At 38.6% G+C, this 16270-nt stretch overlaps 1 protein-coding gene and 1 non-coding gene across 2 annotated transcripts in view; both read right to left on the bottom strand.

The window, feature by feature from the left end:
• Positions 1-804: 804 nt before the first annotated feature.
• The window catches only part of FNBP4 (formin binding protein 4), a 29084-nt gene continuing 13618 nt past the window's right edge, over positions 805-16270 (bottom strand). Inside the window, exons 11-17 of the mRNA XM_037522257.2 lie at positions 15224-15357; positions 14056-14243; positions 9023-9336; positions 8767-8911; positions 8025-8371; positions 4213-4370; positions 805-1831 (exon numbers count right to left, since the gene is read on the bottom strand). Coding sequence (XP_037378154.1) covers positions 1741-1831; positions 4213-4370; positions 8025-8371; positions 8767-8911; positions 9023-9336; positions 14056-14243; positions 15224-15357 — 1377 coding nt within the window. The 3' untranslated portion in view covers positions 805-1740. The remainder of the gene's footprint in view (positions 1832-4212; positions 4371-8024; positions 8372-8766; positions 8912-9022; positions 9337-14055; positions 14244-15223; positions 15358-16270) is intronic.
• Positions 12990-13099, bottom strand: LOC119256385 (U6 spliceosomal RNA). The gene has a single exon (XR_005127726.1). It is a non-coding gene; the product is annotated as a U6 spliceosomal RNA (small nuclear RNA).

Genomic DNA, 16270 nt, shown 5'->3' with positions numbered 1-16270 from the left:
TTTAAACATACACACTATCGGGGCTCCCTGGTGGAGCCTATCACCCGCGACGGTCCACCGATCCCTGGCCAGAGCTAACCCACATGGCGCGGCAGACCTCTACTGTCTGGCCCGCTGCTCTGGTGAATTCCCCCCACAACCTCTGGCCTACACCCCATTTCTTCTAAGCATAGATCTTAAAAAACAAAACAAAAACACAAACTGGCAGATTTTAAGAAATGCTCCATTCTGGTAGGACATTGACAAAGGCTCTGGTGCTCTACAGGGATTCCTACAAGTCTGGAAAACTGTCAGGTGGCTAAAGCAAAAGTTGAATGGTTAGTTGATAGTCTGTATTTCCAGAAAGTTACTCAACAAAAATTTACAAAAACCATATACAAAAAATGACCATCCCAATACAGTTCACAGTAAATAAAATTCAATACACTATATATGAAAGATTAGGTTAAATGTAACTGTTCTTTGGTTAACTTTATATGGATAGAACTACTTACAATCTGGGGGTAAACTATAGAGCACCTTAATTTTCTTCTAAATGTTAACCACATCTTTTCCAGGACTTAAGCAGGTCAAACACTGGCTAACATTACTGAGTACAAGCTCCAAAATCAGTCACATAGCACCCTCTGGTGCCAGAAGCCTATTGTCCTAGTACCCCTCCTCCTCAATCCTGCTGCTCTTTTCCCAGAGCTGGGTCTGCATTAATGGCACATACCTTACACCATATTTGATCAGAAAGAACAATGAAGAATTGACTTAAAAATCAAGTCTTTGCTACATAATCAGAGTAACAGGTGTGAAAAGCAAAAGGATAACTAATCAGAAGTATAAAAAAAGCTTTATTAGTGCATATGTACAAATTTACAAGGTCAGAAACTGGAGAAATACAAACAGCTTTAAAACACAATTTGCTTTTTCTTCAGTTTAAAGTGACTTTTACCTGATTGTGATACAATAGAAAGTACAGAAAGTAAACTGCAATTTTTAAATATGGAATTTTATGGAGGATACATTCATACATAAATGGGAATTTTGGAATAGGGTAAGACAATGGAGACATATCAATACATACAGTGGCTATTGTTACATTTGCTGCCACTTATGTGAGGGGAATATTCTCAAGACATGAAAACCTGCTGCTGCCTGTACTGAAATTTAACTATGCCACCCAGTGTGTAAAATGCAGAGCTATCCAATTGTAGAATTTACCAGAGAAAGAATAAAGAATGTTGCTCTCTGTCAGCACAAGGGACAACTTGACATACCTCAGCACTTCAGGGGTGACACACTAGAGGAAGAGGTCAGAAAGAGATCCTTATTATCCTAGTTAAGCAAGGTAAAATACAGAGCTGCCTTCTTAATTGCACTTGTTCTGGAGCAGTAGTTAAGGAGAGGGTCAGATCAGGAACTAAATGAGCTTCTACCAGGCAGGAAAATCCTTCCCTTTTTGTGAGTTCTCTATAGAATGGTCACATGTTCCAGACTGCTGAGGTTAATGTACCTAACATGCTTAGTTTGCCAATGTGAGACTAAAGGCAGTCAGGTCAAAGTATTTAATCACCTCACTCCTTCAGGAAAACAGAAAAATTACATTTCACAAATGTGAAAATTCTGTACGTGTATGCTCTTACCAGGAAATTCATATACTCTCCCTCATAACATTTATACTTTATTGACAACAGTAAAACTGGTTAAGACTTTGAACTAAACAAAATTAATAAAATTTTTTTTCTTTTTAAACTACGTGTTTGGAGTCATTTTCCTCCTTTTCAGTCTTGCTCGCCAGTCCTCAGGAAGAGCTTCAAAATTAGCATTTCTTTCTGCCATGCCGCTGTAAAAACATACAGATATTGGAAAGAAAGTAATGAGAATATTTATCAAAACCTCTTAACTGTAACTCAAAATTTGATCCAGCACCTGTATCTTCATGAAAGTGTTCACATTTCCCAGCAAAGTACCACCATATTCTTTAAATTTCTTTCTTTATGCACACAAGAAATGGGGCATAAGTCAGAGGTGCAGGGGTGAGAGGATTCACCAGAGAGAGGGGAACAGAACAGGCTGATCTACTGAAATACACTGCTGAGGGGAGAAGGGGGTGAGACAGGAGAGGTCTGCTGCGCCATGTGGGTTAACTCCCTGGCTGCTGGGGACAGAACTCAGCAGCTGGCGATAGCTTGATAGTGTTGTCTTTAACCCCTGTGCCACCAGGGAGGCCATCTTTAAATTTCTTTGAAATGGCACATATACTCTTCTCTAGTTTTATAGCTATATAAAAGCATATTTACTAATATCTCTAGTGACCATTAGTCACATTAAAAGAATCAAACATGTTCCTGCATAGGAATTATGATTCTTAACATTTAACATCCTTTTAAAAAAAAAAATTTATGCATACAAGAACTGGGATACAACTGAGGCCAGAAGTGCCGAGGGTGAGAGGATTCACCAGAGACAGAATGGGAAACTGAAGGACCAACTGAAATACACTGCTGAGAGGAGCAGCGGGCAAGCCAGGAGAGGTCTGCTGTGTCATGTGGGTAGCTCCCTGCCCAGGGCTCGAACTCGTGCTGCAGTGGCTGTGGATTGCTTCACAGGTTGCATCTTAACCCCTTGCACGACCTGGGAGGCCAACATATAACATTCCTAACATTTAACCCTCAATATAACATCAGGCTGGACCATCAAACCTACAAGAGTTTCTCTTTTGATCAGTTCTAACTATTCCTAAGGCTAGCATTTCATGGAACTGTAAATAAAAAGAAATACAGTAACAAAAAAAGGGAACACCTTCGTTTGCAGTAAGACCCCTAACCCTAAACCCTAACCCTAGTCTACCGAATTTTCCTAGAAAGACACGTGATCATAATCTTTTGTGTTTTATGATGCTATCTGCTAAACTTATTTGCTAGGATTTTAAGTGAATAAATGCTGAAAACAGATATACAGTAATTAGAGAAATAAATACTGTAGGAACAAAAACATGCATTGGAAAAACCATTCCAATTTGTTTCTATCTAAAAATAAAACTTTCAAATTGTGAAACAAAGATGGCTATTCTTTCCCAATGTTTTCTTAAGTATTGCATTTATGGACGTTGCAAATTTAAGACTCAAAAGTAGTAAAACAGAACCTATAAGAGATGAATTTGAAATTTGGCATCACTACTTGTATGTTCCAGGTTATGAGTGACAAATATTACATCACATTCAAACTGTGGCTCATTTTTCTATGTATACTTTCAAAACCAGGAAAATAAGTTTTGAGGTCAGCTATTTTTTATTAAAGTTTCTAGTCAAGTCCTTCCCTCTTCCCTTTATTTTTTACTTTTATAAATTTTTGAAAAAAAACAAACAAAAAAAACAAAAAAAAAAAAAACCATAGGGCCTCCTAGTGGCGCAAGGGTTAAAGTCTCAGCACTATCAAGCTATCAACCAAGGCCTGAATTTGATCCCCAGTCAGGGAGCTCAGAACTCTCCTGTCTCACCTGCTGCTCCCCTCAGCAGTGTATTTCAGTTAGCCTGCCTGTTCTGTTCCCCACTCTGATGAATCCTCTCACCCTCCTGCGCATCTGGCTGTACTGTGGTTCTTGTATAAAAATAAATAATAAAAATAAATCTTCAAAAAAACCAAAGGGCCTCCCCGGTGGCACAGCGGTTGAGCGCTGGGTTGCGAAGCTGCCCGCAGCCTCTGCAGTGCCGGTTCGATCCCCGGCTGCTCCCCGGCAACCCAAAGAGGGTCCCACATGGCGTGCAGACCTCTCCTGCCGCCCACTGCTCCCCTCAGCAGTGTACTTCGGTCCTTCTGCCTGTTCTGCTCCCCACTCTAGCTCTGGTGAATTCTCTCACCCTCCCACACTTCTGACTGTACCCAGTGCATGTATAAACAAACAAACAAACAAATAAATAAAAAAAAAAAAACAAAAAACAAAACCAAAAAAAGGTCTATTGGATGTAAATGATAAAACATTTTTCCTGGTATGATGGGGATGAACACATTCCTTTGCCTATAGGAAGACAAAGTATTACAACTGTGTTATTTCTCAGTTTGAAAAAAGTTTACATCATGAACTTTATAGGGATATAGACATTATATTTATGAATTAAAAGCTGGTTTAGGTAGGTTTATAATGTATACCAAAAATTAAGGGCTGTGATTTTAAGACTAAAACAACCACAACCCATCCCATCCATGGTCTCATCTCTTTTTTACCTGACTAGCTGCTGCTGTTTCCACTCTTCAATTCGCTTCTGTGCAGTTGACTCCCGATCCTCCTCGCTGGAGCTAGAGTTCTCCTCTTCATCTAACTCACGCTGGATACTCTGCCACTTCTTTACCAGAGAGGGCATTTTGGTTTTACTCTTCTTCGTCTGTAACAAAGAAATGATAGGATATAGGGTCTCCCTGGTGGCCAGGGGGTTAAGTCTGGGTGCTATTGCCACTATGGCCTGAGTTCAATCCCTGGCCAGGGAGGAGACCCACATAGCTCAGCAGACCTCTCGTCTCACCCACTGCTCCCCACAGCACCGTCAGCAGTGTGTTTCAGTCAATCTACCTGTTCTGCTCCCTACTCTGTCTCTGGTGAATCCTTTCACTAACCCCCCACCTCCAGCCCACACCCCAGTTCTTCTACCGAAAAAAAAAAAAAAAAGAAAAAAAAGATATAATACATAAAATAAGGAATTATTTCTTCATATAAGGTCAGGGTCTTTTCTCATACTAAGGATAAGTGGACTTTATGATCCAAAGAACAGAAACAGAAAATAAATACCATTCTAACTTGGTGCTAGAAATTTCTACCAACAATAAACCTAACACAGTTAAAAATTATAAAGGTAATATTTACGAAGTTTGGTCAGAAAAATTTCCTCCAGCTTTCTTATTCTATGGAGTCCAAAATTGTTGCCCTTATCTCAGAATTTGTATTCCCTTTTTCAAATTTTAAATAGATGCAGTGTTCATATCAAGTGATAAATAGAGCTGAGAAATGAAAGACCAGCTTTTCTGGAAAGAGAAATTCAATGGCAACTATAAAATATAAAAAAACCAGAGATACATCAAAACACTAATGATGTAATTTGTTCTAACAATACACCCTCCCCCCTTGGCTTATTTTCTATAAATTATCTGTAATTCAGTAAAATTTTGTAGTGAAAAAATACTTGCAACACTTGCAAAAGTAAATTATATATCCAACAAGGCTTGCCCATCATTACCTTCAGACTTCTTTTCAATCAAAGGCAATCTAACAAAAAGGCCTTACCCGACCAACCTTCCAACAGCACCTAACAAAGACTTTTCTGTCCTCTTACACTGTTTATTTTGTTGCTTTGCATTAAAAACACCAAATATTATTTGCTTTACTGTCTCTCCAACCCTAAGCCCTCCTTTCTCCTTTCCCAGAAGAGAAGCTCTCCAGTAGCAGGAATTTTGTTTGATTCACTACTATATTCTCTGTATCTAGGAAGAATGCCTGACAAATAGTATGCAGTCAAAACACACCCGCTGACATCTGTATTATGTGAAATTAGGACTATGTCAGACATTGATAAAACCCATTTTTAGCCCTGTGATTTTGACACGGAATAGGACTGTGTGCTTTAAGATCTGACCAGGTTACACTAAGAGCAACAAGTGGCACTCAGGTGGTAGGTATGATTATGTGCTGTGCTCATATGAGGATTAGATATGGGGCCCAAGCTACTTTTCCCGACAGCATCTGATATAAACACATTTGATAAATAAGGCCCTCAAAGATCTGAGAAAATAAGCTTAATATTTTCAGGCTTTTTTATTACTTAGCTTTTCGCTCTAAACTCCATTTTGACAGTCACTGACAAATCTTAACTTTCTGACAAACTATATGTCCATCTATCAAGCTCAGACCTTCAGTTTCACATATCTTCCTAATGTCCCACATCACTTGTAGCATAATCTGAGCCCCTACAACACACGCTGCTCCAATGGCTACTTCAGGTTAACATGGAGCCAACGGAATAAAAAAGACAGATTAACAGTTGTCACATGGCGCAGCAAACTTCTCCTTTCTTGCCCACTGTTCCCCTCTCTCCAGTGTATTTCAGTACATCTGCCTGTTTTGCTTCCCACTCTGTCTCTGGTGAATCTTCTCACCCCCACATCTCTGGCCTACACACCAGCTCTTATATGCATAAATATATAAATCTTAAAAAAACAAAAACAAAAAAAACTGACAAAAACTAATGCTGGCAATGATGTGGAGAAAGAGGAACGCTCTTACATTGCTAGTGGGAATGCAAACTGGTTCAACCACAATGAAAGCTGTATGGAGGACCCTCTCAAATTATTAAAAATGGATATGCCATATGACTGAGCAATTCCACTTCTAGGAATCTACCCAAAGAGCATAAAAAACATTAATTAAAAAGGAAACCTGCACCCCTATGTTTATGGCAGCACTATTTACAATAGCTAAGATATGGAAATAGCCTAAATGTCCCAAAACAGATGACTGGATCATGAAGATACGGTATATATACACAATGAAATACTACTCAGGCAATCAAATAAAAGTTGAACTCATGTCATTTGCAGCAACATGGATGAAGATGGAAGGGTTTATGCTCAGTGAAGTAAGTCAGAAGGAAAAAAAAATGGGATGGTTTCACTTTTAGGAGGAATTTTAGGGAAACTGAACAAAGGGTCAGGGAGAAAAAAAAAAGACAAAACTAGCAGGCAAACCACAAATCTGAGACACAAAGCAGGAGAGGGATCAAAACAGGGGAGGGAAATGCACAAGAGGAGTGATTTGGAGGTGGGAATTCTATGGGGATTATACCTGAGAATCAAACATACAAAATGAACAATGATGTAAAAAATAAATTTGGAAAAAAAAAAAAAAAGGCCTAGAACAACAGGGAGAGGTGACAGTCTGTTTTTAGATATCAGATAACCAAAAATGATAAATTAACAACACTGTGGAATTTCAAAACTATTATTTTTAAAGCCATAAAAGCATAACTTGACAAAAAAATTTTCTTGCTGGATAGTGGAGGAGGACAGCACCTCTCTTGGAGGATGGGGAGTGGAGGAGGAGGGTGTCAGGGAAGGTTTCACTGAAATAAATGATCCTTTTTTCTCCCTATTAGAATCTGCTGCTGAACTAATGAAATTTTCAATTCGGATGTATTTTTTCCAGCTCCAGGATATCATATCCATTTCCCTTTTAAAAAATGTCTCTTTCCCACTTTCTTTTGGCTCTTTGTCTGCTTTCCTTTAGCTCTTGTTTTTTTAAACTTCCTTAAAAAAAAAATAAGATTCATTCATTCATGCATACAAAAACTGGGGTACAGGCCAGATGCGTGGGAGGGTGAGAGGATTCACCAGAGACAGAGTGGGGATCAGAACAGACAAAGCAGCAGGTGAGGCAGGAGAGGTCTGCCGTGCCATGTGGGATTCTTGCTGGCAGGCCGGGATCAAACCTGCACTGCAGAGGCTGCGGACAGCTTTACAGCGCTGCGCTCAACCACCTGCACCACCAGGGGAGGCCCTCCTTTAGCTCTTCCACGACCTCTAAGACAATTGTTTTCAAAATCTTGTGCTTCCTTCTGGTGAGTTTCTGGGGATTTATTTCTCCAAATGAGCTATATTTCCCTGTTTCTTTGTATGCTTTGTGATCTTCGTATTACGCTTCCTTCCTGAAGGTGTCATAAAATAAACGATTTCTGAGCACTGGTTGTTCAAAGATTCAACTGTACTAAGAATGAACAGAAGCAGAACTGATCTGCTACAAAGGACACGAAGGAGGTAAGAGTATGTTTGGTGCTTCCCAGAATCTAGGGGAGGAGGGTGCTGGTGATTGCCTGCATAATGGGTACTAGATTTTCTTTCAGGGTGATCAAAATGTTATATAACTAGACAGAGATGGTAACTGCACAATACTGATTGTACTAAACACTACTGAATCATACACTTTAAAATAGCTAATTTTATATCACCTCAATAAGGTTTTTCATTTAAATAAAATTTAAAGAGATTTACCATACCTTATCTTTCTTTCCTTTTTTTGTCTTCTCAGGTGGTGGCACTTTGGGAGCTGGTGGTGGTGGCGGTGGAGGAGGGGGAGGTGGAGGCGGTGGTGGTTCTATGATAGCCGTGCTAGGCACAGCACCTCGGGCCTGGACTGGCTGCAGTGTGGCAGCAGTTACTCCAATTGGGACAGAACATTCAGTGTAACTCATAATTGCAGGTGCTGCTGATGCCAGTCCTAGGTAATTTGACTGCAGGCTCATTCCTCTGGCCTGGTGACCCATTCCTGTTGCTGGATGGCTAACTGATATCGCCTGGTGTCCAATTCCTGCAGCCCCATGACTGATCCCTGTTGTCTGATGACCTAACACAGAAAACATAACATGAAACTATAAAGAAGACATTATGACAAAGCCAAAAACAAGGAAAAGAAGGAAAAGGGAACTGGGGGTTAGATCACCTACAAAATGATTCCAATATGCATTTCTCAAAAAAAAAAAAAAAATCACATTGGTAGTGAAATATTAAATTTCAAAATAGCTTAGCAACAATATTTAACATCAAAATCACTGACATGTGTGATAGCACAGAAGACAATTGGGAATGACACATGCAATTTTGTTGGCACCCAAAAGAAAAACATATAAAACCTTTGCAACAAAAACATTTTACTTAATATTTCTTCAACTTTAGATGTTGAATTCCGGAAACAAAGAAACATACATTGTGGAAAACACTAATCATGATCATGATACTTACCTGTGGTTATAGCTGACTGGCTGTAGAGGACAGGAGAACTACCAATGGTAGCTGATCTCTGAACTACTGCGGTACTAATTTCTGTAGCTTTTCTTTTTATTGCTTTAGTAGAAGGAGAACTAGAGGCGGCAGAATCAGCTGGACTCTGAAACACAAATATTCTAGCTAGTGCCTAAGGTCTTGATTCAACATCCTCTTGTAAAACAAAACTTATCAGTCATACCCCCAATCCAGAATGACAAATGGCATTTCTCACCTGGCTAGCTACAACTGTAGTTTGTGTTGAAGGTTTCAATGGAGTATCCTCCTCTGTTCCTGGGGCAGGAGGCTCCTCACTTCCCTCATCCTCCATCTCCACCTCCTGGATCTCACCATCTTCTACAGGAGGAGGAGGTGGCGGCGGTGGCGGAGGAGGAGGGGATTCTGGGGGTGGAGGTGGGGGTGGTGGCATCTCCAAAGGTAATGGAGGTTGAAGCACAGGCACATTTGACTGAAGGAGGGTCCAAAATGGAGTAAGTGGCATGAGTGAAGAAGAAACTTGGCCAGAGAAGGACTCTTTACAAAGAGAACCTATGAAAACAAACAGGAGTCAGGAAAAAAACAAGACAAAAATTCTATGGCTTAAATTCATAGAAATGTTCAACTGAATGATGAGACAAAATTTGACATACAGGCATCTATTCTACAGTGATGTCACTGAAATATGAAATGATCAGTCCAGAAATGATTTCCACAGAAGGGTAAACTTATGAACTTCATGGTTTGCATTTGCCCCAATTGTGTTACACTAGTCTTGCTCTTTAGATCCAGATTTATGGATGAGTAAATGATGCACAACACATCAACTCAATGAGAAATTTAGTCATCTGAATCTGTAGTTTTTATTTCAAACATTCAGTTTCAGTACTGTTGCTTGACACAACTAGAAGGCAACACTGGGGTCTTTTTTTATTTCAAAAGTGAAGCAGTGAGTGAATGATGTATGTCTGCAACAGATTCCATGAATTTTACTTTCAGTGAGTTATGCAAGTGATTGGGGGCGACCCAGTAAGTACCATTTAACCCACTCACAACGTCTACCCATTTCCATTAATTTCGGTACTAATTTTAAAAAATCCATTTGCTAACCCTATCATTCATCCTTCACATCTGTAAGTGAAGTGAATTCATTTGCTAAGTCACGGTGACAAAAATCAGAGGGTTAATTTTTTATTTTTCTGATCAGAATAGGGAAAACTAATAGACTAAATCTTCAAGGCAAATGATAACTAAGGCAAACACAAAAGGGGTGTTTGAAGATGTAGAGGATATGAAATTGCTGTTGAAAGTGAGTTAAGAAATCACAGCCGGGAAGCTATGGGATCAGCTTTCCTGAAATTCTGCAAAAACGACATTTAATCACTGTCCTTTCTTTGCTGGGAAAAGCTTTAAAGGTTAGAAAAAACAGGAGGATATACTTACTTGTAGCCTTCCCCATCCCTCTTTATCGTCAATAGGGAAGTTTCACAATATATGGGACTATTAGATATATATCCCAGGAATGTTGAAGGGGATTTTCTCCCTAAAATCATAGAATTTAGGAGTAGAAGAGACATGAGAAATTATCTAGGTTCAACCTTCTCATTTTAAAGGCAATGAAACCCAGGAGGGAAATAACTTGCCCAAGATCATCAGTTTCTCCTGGCCAGGGCTAGTCTAATGCTTTCTATTTTATCAAGATGTCCTCATGAAGTGTCAGGAGTCCAAGAGCTTTAGAAAGCTCAGTGAAGTGAATCTCACTTCTCATGAAGTATCTCCAGATGCAGTCTCCTGTCAATCTTCATAGTCAAGAGCAAAAGAGGTTGTAGGGCAAGAACAAAGCCTTTACCTTGCTGTGCTCAAAATACAGCAAACTGGGTAAGACTGAAGCAACCCAAGAACCATTTGGCTTTTAGAATAGCTTTACTTTTTATGGGATAAATGATAAATTATGTAAAATTTTGAGTTTAAGAACAGGATTCACATGGCTATTAATTTTTAAAAGCTGTTTGCTATGGAAAAGTGCACTGAAAAAAAAAATTCAAATAGGAATGCAGTTTTTTCAGCTAAAAAACTTCAAATGTCCCATTAAACATTTGTATTTAGCTATATCTGGTATGATTTTATGGATAAACTTTTAGACAAAGTCCATGGATGGCCAGGTAGTCGCCAACATTATATAATAGTACATCAAAATTACGAAAGCCCTAAGGTAATAACATTAAGGATTAATATCTTACTAAATTTTCTTCTACTAACCACAACATAAGTAAATAAATCAGATTTTATATATTGACGTATCTCTCAGCTAGAAGCATACCAATGTGTTTATGATGGTGGCATGCTGCAACATGTAGAGGAACTTAAGAAAACACAGCAGGTTCAAGGTTAATAATATGGCTTACAACTTCTAGGCCAATCAGAATTAAGTTTTGTGTAAATGAGATAAACTTGATGAATTTAGCAGCAAACAAGGGAAACTTGAATATATGAATCCCAAACTATGTTTATTCAAAACATAAATGCTGTATCATAACAATTATTTTCTTTAGCTTTAATACAAAGAATTTCAATAAATCCTAGTCTGAATATCTATGGATATCCTTTTATAATGACGCTTCTCTTCATTTTTATATTTAATCCAATTGGTCATACACTGACATTTAAAAAAATATTTACCTCTGGAGAGATTAATAAAGAGAGATTTAATAAAGTGAGATTAAAATGGTATGCACTTGTATTATGTGCCAGTAGATCAAAATACTACAAGGTTAAAGACAGAATAGTGTGCAAATTTTAAATTCCTTAAGAACAGTTTTTTTTCTATTTACCTTTACTTCTATTTTTCAGCAGGCTTCCTTCATTGTTTTCCTATATTACCCGAAGTAAAATTTCTGCTTGTACTTTGAGACCAGTTTAAACCATTTAAAAAACTTGTTATACAAATAATAGTTTCATAGATTTTTTTAAAAAGCAATTAAATATAATATAGATGACAAAAGTCTAACAAGACAAACTGGATATTTTAATGTATCACACATTTGTAGAGACATGACGTTAAATCAAACACTGAACAACGAACAAGGATAAAAATGAACAGAACTTTCTTGTGCCTCACAATGTAATTTTTTTTTCTTTAAAGGATGGTTTTAACCACTGCTCAGCAAACAAAGAACATTTAAATTTTCTTTATTGGCTTAAACAGATTAGTATTGCTCTTAAATCTCAAAAGACCTTAGAGTACAAAATTAGAAATTTATTTTGATCAGGTTTATCATGTGGTTTTAATAAAGAAGATTAAGATTATAAGATGATTTATCAGCAGCTTTTTCTACAGCATAACTGATTTCATTTTAATCAGATAGGAATGTCCCAAAATCTTCCTTTTACCAGACAGTTCCAACTCTATGTGTGCCACCAACAAAGGGAGAAAATAATATGTAACTCTAACAGAACCCTTAGAGGTGGAAATTCTAGAATATTCAGCTTTGGAACATACAAGAAAAGGACATTAGACAGTGGTCAGGAGAGGAATCACCTACCCAGAACCACCATCAAGCCTCTTCAGTTCACTAACTACTAAAAAGCAAACAAACAATAAAACCAACTTAGACATATAATTGCTACCAAAGAATGGGAAAGTAATTAAAAAAAAAAAAAAAAAAAAAAAAACTCCACGAAAATGTAAGTGAAATAAATACCCTCTAGTTAAACACATTTCCGAAATACGAAGAATAAAAACAAGGATTCTTATGTTGTAAAACTATTATTGCAGTCTCATGAGGTTTTAGAGTGATAGAAGATTCTTAGGTAGTTTAAGAAGTTGACAAAGTCATTTTACATAACTAGTTTCATTAGGAACATTATCAGCACTTTTTAAAAAAAGATTTATTTATTTATTTATACAAGCACTGCGTACAGCCAGAAGCACGGGAGAGTGAGAGAACTCACCAGAGCGAAAGCGGAGAGAAGAAAAGGCAGACTGACGAAGTACACTGCCAAGGGGAGCAGCGGGCACGGCAGGAGAGGTCTGCGCGCCATTTGGGACCCTCACTGGTGGCCGGGGATCAAACAAGCGCTGCAAATGCTGCGGGCAGCTTTGCAGCCCAAAGCTCAACTGCTGCGCCACCAGGGAGGCCCCATTATCAGCACTTTTCTACTGGGATCGAGAAGCCAGCTGAGCACACAACTTTTTTTTTTTTTTTAAAAATATGTAATGTTTCACGAATATGCGTGTCATCCTTGTGCAGGGGCCATGCTATTATTATTCTCTGTATCGTTCCAATTTTAGTATATGTGCTGCCGATGTGAGCAAGAACGTTATCATTTTTGATAACCAGAGAACAAAAGAATTCAGCTCTTCATTATTCCCTATGTTACTAAAGTGTAATCTTTTTATTTTCAAAGGTTTACTACTTTAGAAATCACTCCAAAGACTCTTGCCTTCATATGCTATCATTTTTTCATATGTTATCATTTTAACAAAGTTACTAGCTTTTAGATCAAAAGGGTAATCAACATAGTCTTAACTATGCTTTATTACATTTGATGGTCCAAGAAGGATGGACTTAAAGGGAAAATTATCTTCTTCCATAATGTGGAAATTAAGCTGTAGCTCCTTGCAAAAGCTATCAGATCCTCAAAAGAAGCAAGGTGCTATTAAGGCCTTTAAAAAAAAGGTACAGAACTAAATTGAAGCTATCCAAGAGTACCTTATACTGGAATGTGACTGATTTTCAATGAATTATTTTGCTTCTCTGAAACAAGTATGATCCTAGTTTCACAGAATTTCTTCAGATTATTTTGATTTCTAACAAGCATACTTCTAATAAGGAGAATTGAAAAACGCTGCAGTATCAATAGACTTAACTGTTCTGCAGAAACATCAATTTCATATTATCACTCTACTTTGACATTAAACAATTCAACTAGTATTTCAGCACTAACTAGTGTTCCTGTTAATGAAAATCCATAGCTTTGTTTGTGAAAAGACAGAGTAGCTATAGAAAAAAATTTAAGATCAAAATATTTTGTACCTCACCCTTTCTATTTTTAGCTGAGTGAGCTATTAACTGTAGGTTAATTTCTAACCAGTCAATGACTTGGTTTTCTTCATTATGATTCCTACATTTTTTTTTAAGGTCAAACCACTATTTTAAACAAGAAACTTATGTCAGAATGACATGAATTCCCTTCATTTACGATACCAATGTCTTTTTTTCCCCCTCATAAATCAGTTCTCCCCAATTAGTACAGGATAAATTATCCCACCTGTGGAATTCTCAGAAGATTCTGTAGCATTTGAGTCAGTGCCAGTTTTGTCTTTCAAGGTCTGTTTAGGAAGAGTCTCATCTCTACTTTCTTTTGCTTGGCTTTCTTCTTCCTCCTCCTCACCATCTGGGAACTCCCACTGAGACTCGCCCGACTGCTCGTTTACATAGAAATATCGTCTATGATCCCTAAATTACAAGAAAGAAAACACACGTTTTAAGAACCATTCTCCTACAAAGACACTTCCATTTGGTCCTGTCCCAGGACAGCGTCTGCTCTCACAGGGACGAACCTCTTCTTAATGGACTGCTATTCACAAAGGCAACAAAGAGCTTTGACAATTGAGGATGGAGAACCAAGCATAATTCAAAGCTATTTGCACTGCCAGCAGCTCTGTGAATACAGCCTGAGCCCTCTCCAACACATGATTTAGAAAACACCTCTCACATCTCTCTCTTTTTTTTTTTGCCAATGCTTAACAGGGTTTCAAGGTTCATTAATGAAGGGACTCAAACTCCTAGAACACTAATTTCCCTTCCAAAGAAGAGAACAACGAAGTTTGCGAAAGGTGACTCTTCCCCTCTTGGACCGTGGAATTCACATTTCATACTCTTGGTATCAAACACAGTGAAAGCTAAAGAGAGGGAGAGGATCTGGGAGCTGAAAAATAAAAGAGCAAAGATTTCAAATAACGAAAAAAAAATCAAGAAAAGCCAAATATAAAAAGAAATGTTTTCATCTGACCTGCTGGCAGAAGATAGTAATCTTGTTCTTCTTTCACATCTTCAGCCACGAAGCTTTTCTTAACTTCACCGAGGTTAATCAGGAGTAGTTGCTTCCAGAGGTCCTGTAAAGCGCACAGAGCTCTCGCATGCGCTTAACCCCCAAGCCCGCCCTACTCCGTGCAACACTCTGGAGAGAAGTAAACCAGCTTTGTCCAATCTTGGGAAAAAATCCGTTACATGGAACACTTTAAACATTGCTTTTGTTTCTCCAACGTGTGGCTGGCACAACTCTGTAAGTGCTTGCGGTGCTTTGCCTGCCCTGCACCGCTAACTGCAGCTGCTCTCAGTCTCCAGACAGGCTGTCATGTCGTCAGGTGGTGGTGATCACAAATCATGTCTGAGATGTCAAAGGTGAAAGGTGAAAAGGGGAGAAGAGTGCGTACCTGTCCCAGTGGCAGGACCAGCCTTTAGGAGTGGCGTTTATTTCATACTGTTTTAGTTGTTCTGCTGCATCCTGAAGTTTTCGTTTAAGGTAGTTCCCATTAAGAGCCCCTTCCCGCCAGTCTGCAATCCGAGTCTAGAATGAACAAACAAGTAAGTTATAGACTTATGTCAGGAATTTATTTAGTTCAGTAATGTTATTAACCAAGCTAATAGCTTGGACAGTTTCCTTAAGGAAACCGGTCAGCTATCCATAGAAGTTCTTCGCCTAATCCTGCTCTGCCATTTTGCAAACTATGCAGCTTACAGAACTACTCATTTTAAATGATTTATAATGCTTATAAAGTAACATGTTAAATTTTAATGCTTTTAAAATATTTTCATCGGGCCTCCCTGGTGGAGCAAGGGGTCAAGCATAGCACCATGAAGCAATCCGCAGCCTCTGTAGCACGAGTTCGATCCCCGCCGGCCAGACAGAAACCCATGTGGCGAAGCAGACCTCTCCTGATTGGCCCGCTGCTCTCCTCAGCAGTGTATTTCAGTCTGTCTCCCTATTCTGTCCCCCACTCTGTCTTTGGTGAATCCGCTCATCCCCCGCACTTCTGGCCTGTACCCCAGCTCTTGTATGCATAAATAAATAAATCTTAAAAAAAAAAATTCAAAAACAAGTATTTTTATCATATGCTTCATCTAATCCTTGTAAATAAAAATATAATTTGTTAGAAAAAATGAATATTAAATATCAACTCTTAAGCATAAGTATGGACCTTCATATTCATATTTCTCTTTGGCTAATACATAGTTTTATTTATTAAAACATTAAGACAGAGCCCTCGGTCCTCCCTGTGGCCTAGGATTAAGTCTCAGAGCTATCACAGCGACAGCCTGAGTTCAATTCCCTGGCCAGGGAGCTAACCCACAGATGGCATAGTAGACCTATCCTGTCTTGCCTGCTGCTCTCCTTAGCAGTGTATTTCAGTTAATCCACCTGCTCTGCTCCCCACTTGTCTCTGGTGAATCCTCTCACTCCCCCTTGCACCTCTGGCTTA

Source organism: Talpa occidentalis, unplaced genomic scaffold (genome assembly GCF_014898055.3).
Source record: "Talpa occidentalis isolate TD23 unplaced genomic scaffold, MPIMG_talOcc4v2.1 talOcc4.3, whole genome shotgun sequence".
Classification (NCBI taxonomy): domain Eukaryota; kingdom Metazoa; phylum Chordata; class Mammalia; order Eulipotyphla; family Talpidae; genus Talpa; species Talpa occidentalis.
This window is presented reverse-complemented; position numbering and strand designations above follow the sequence as displayed.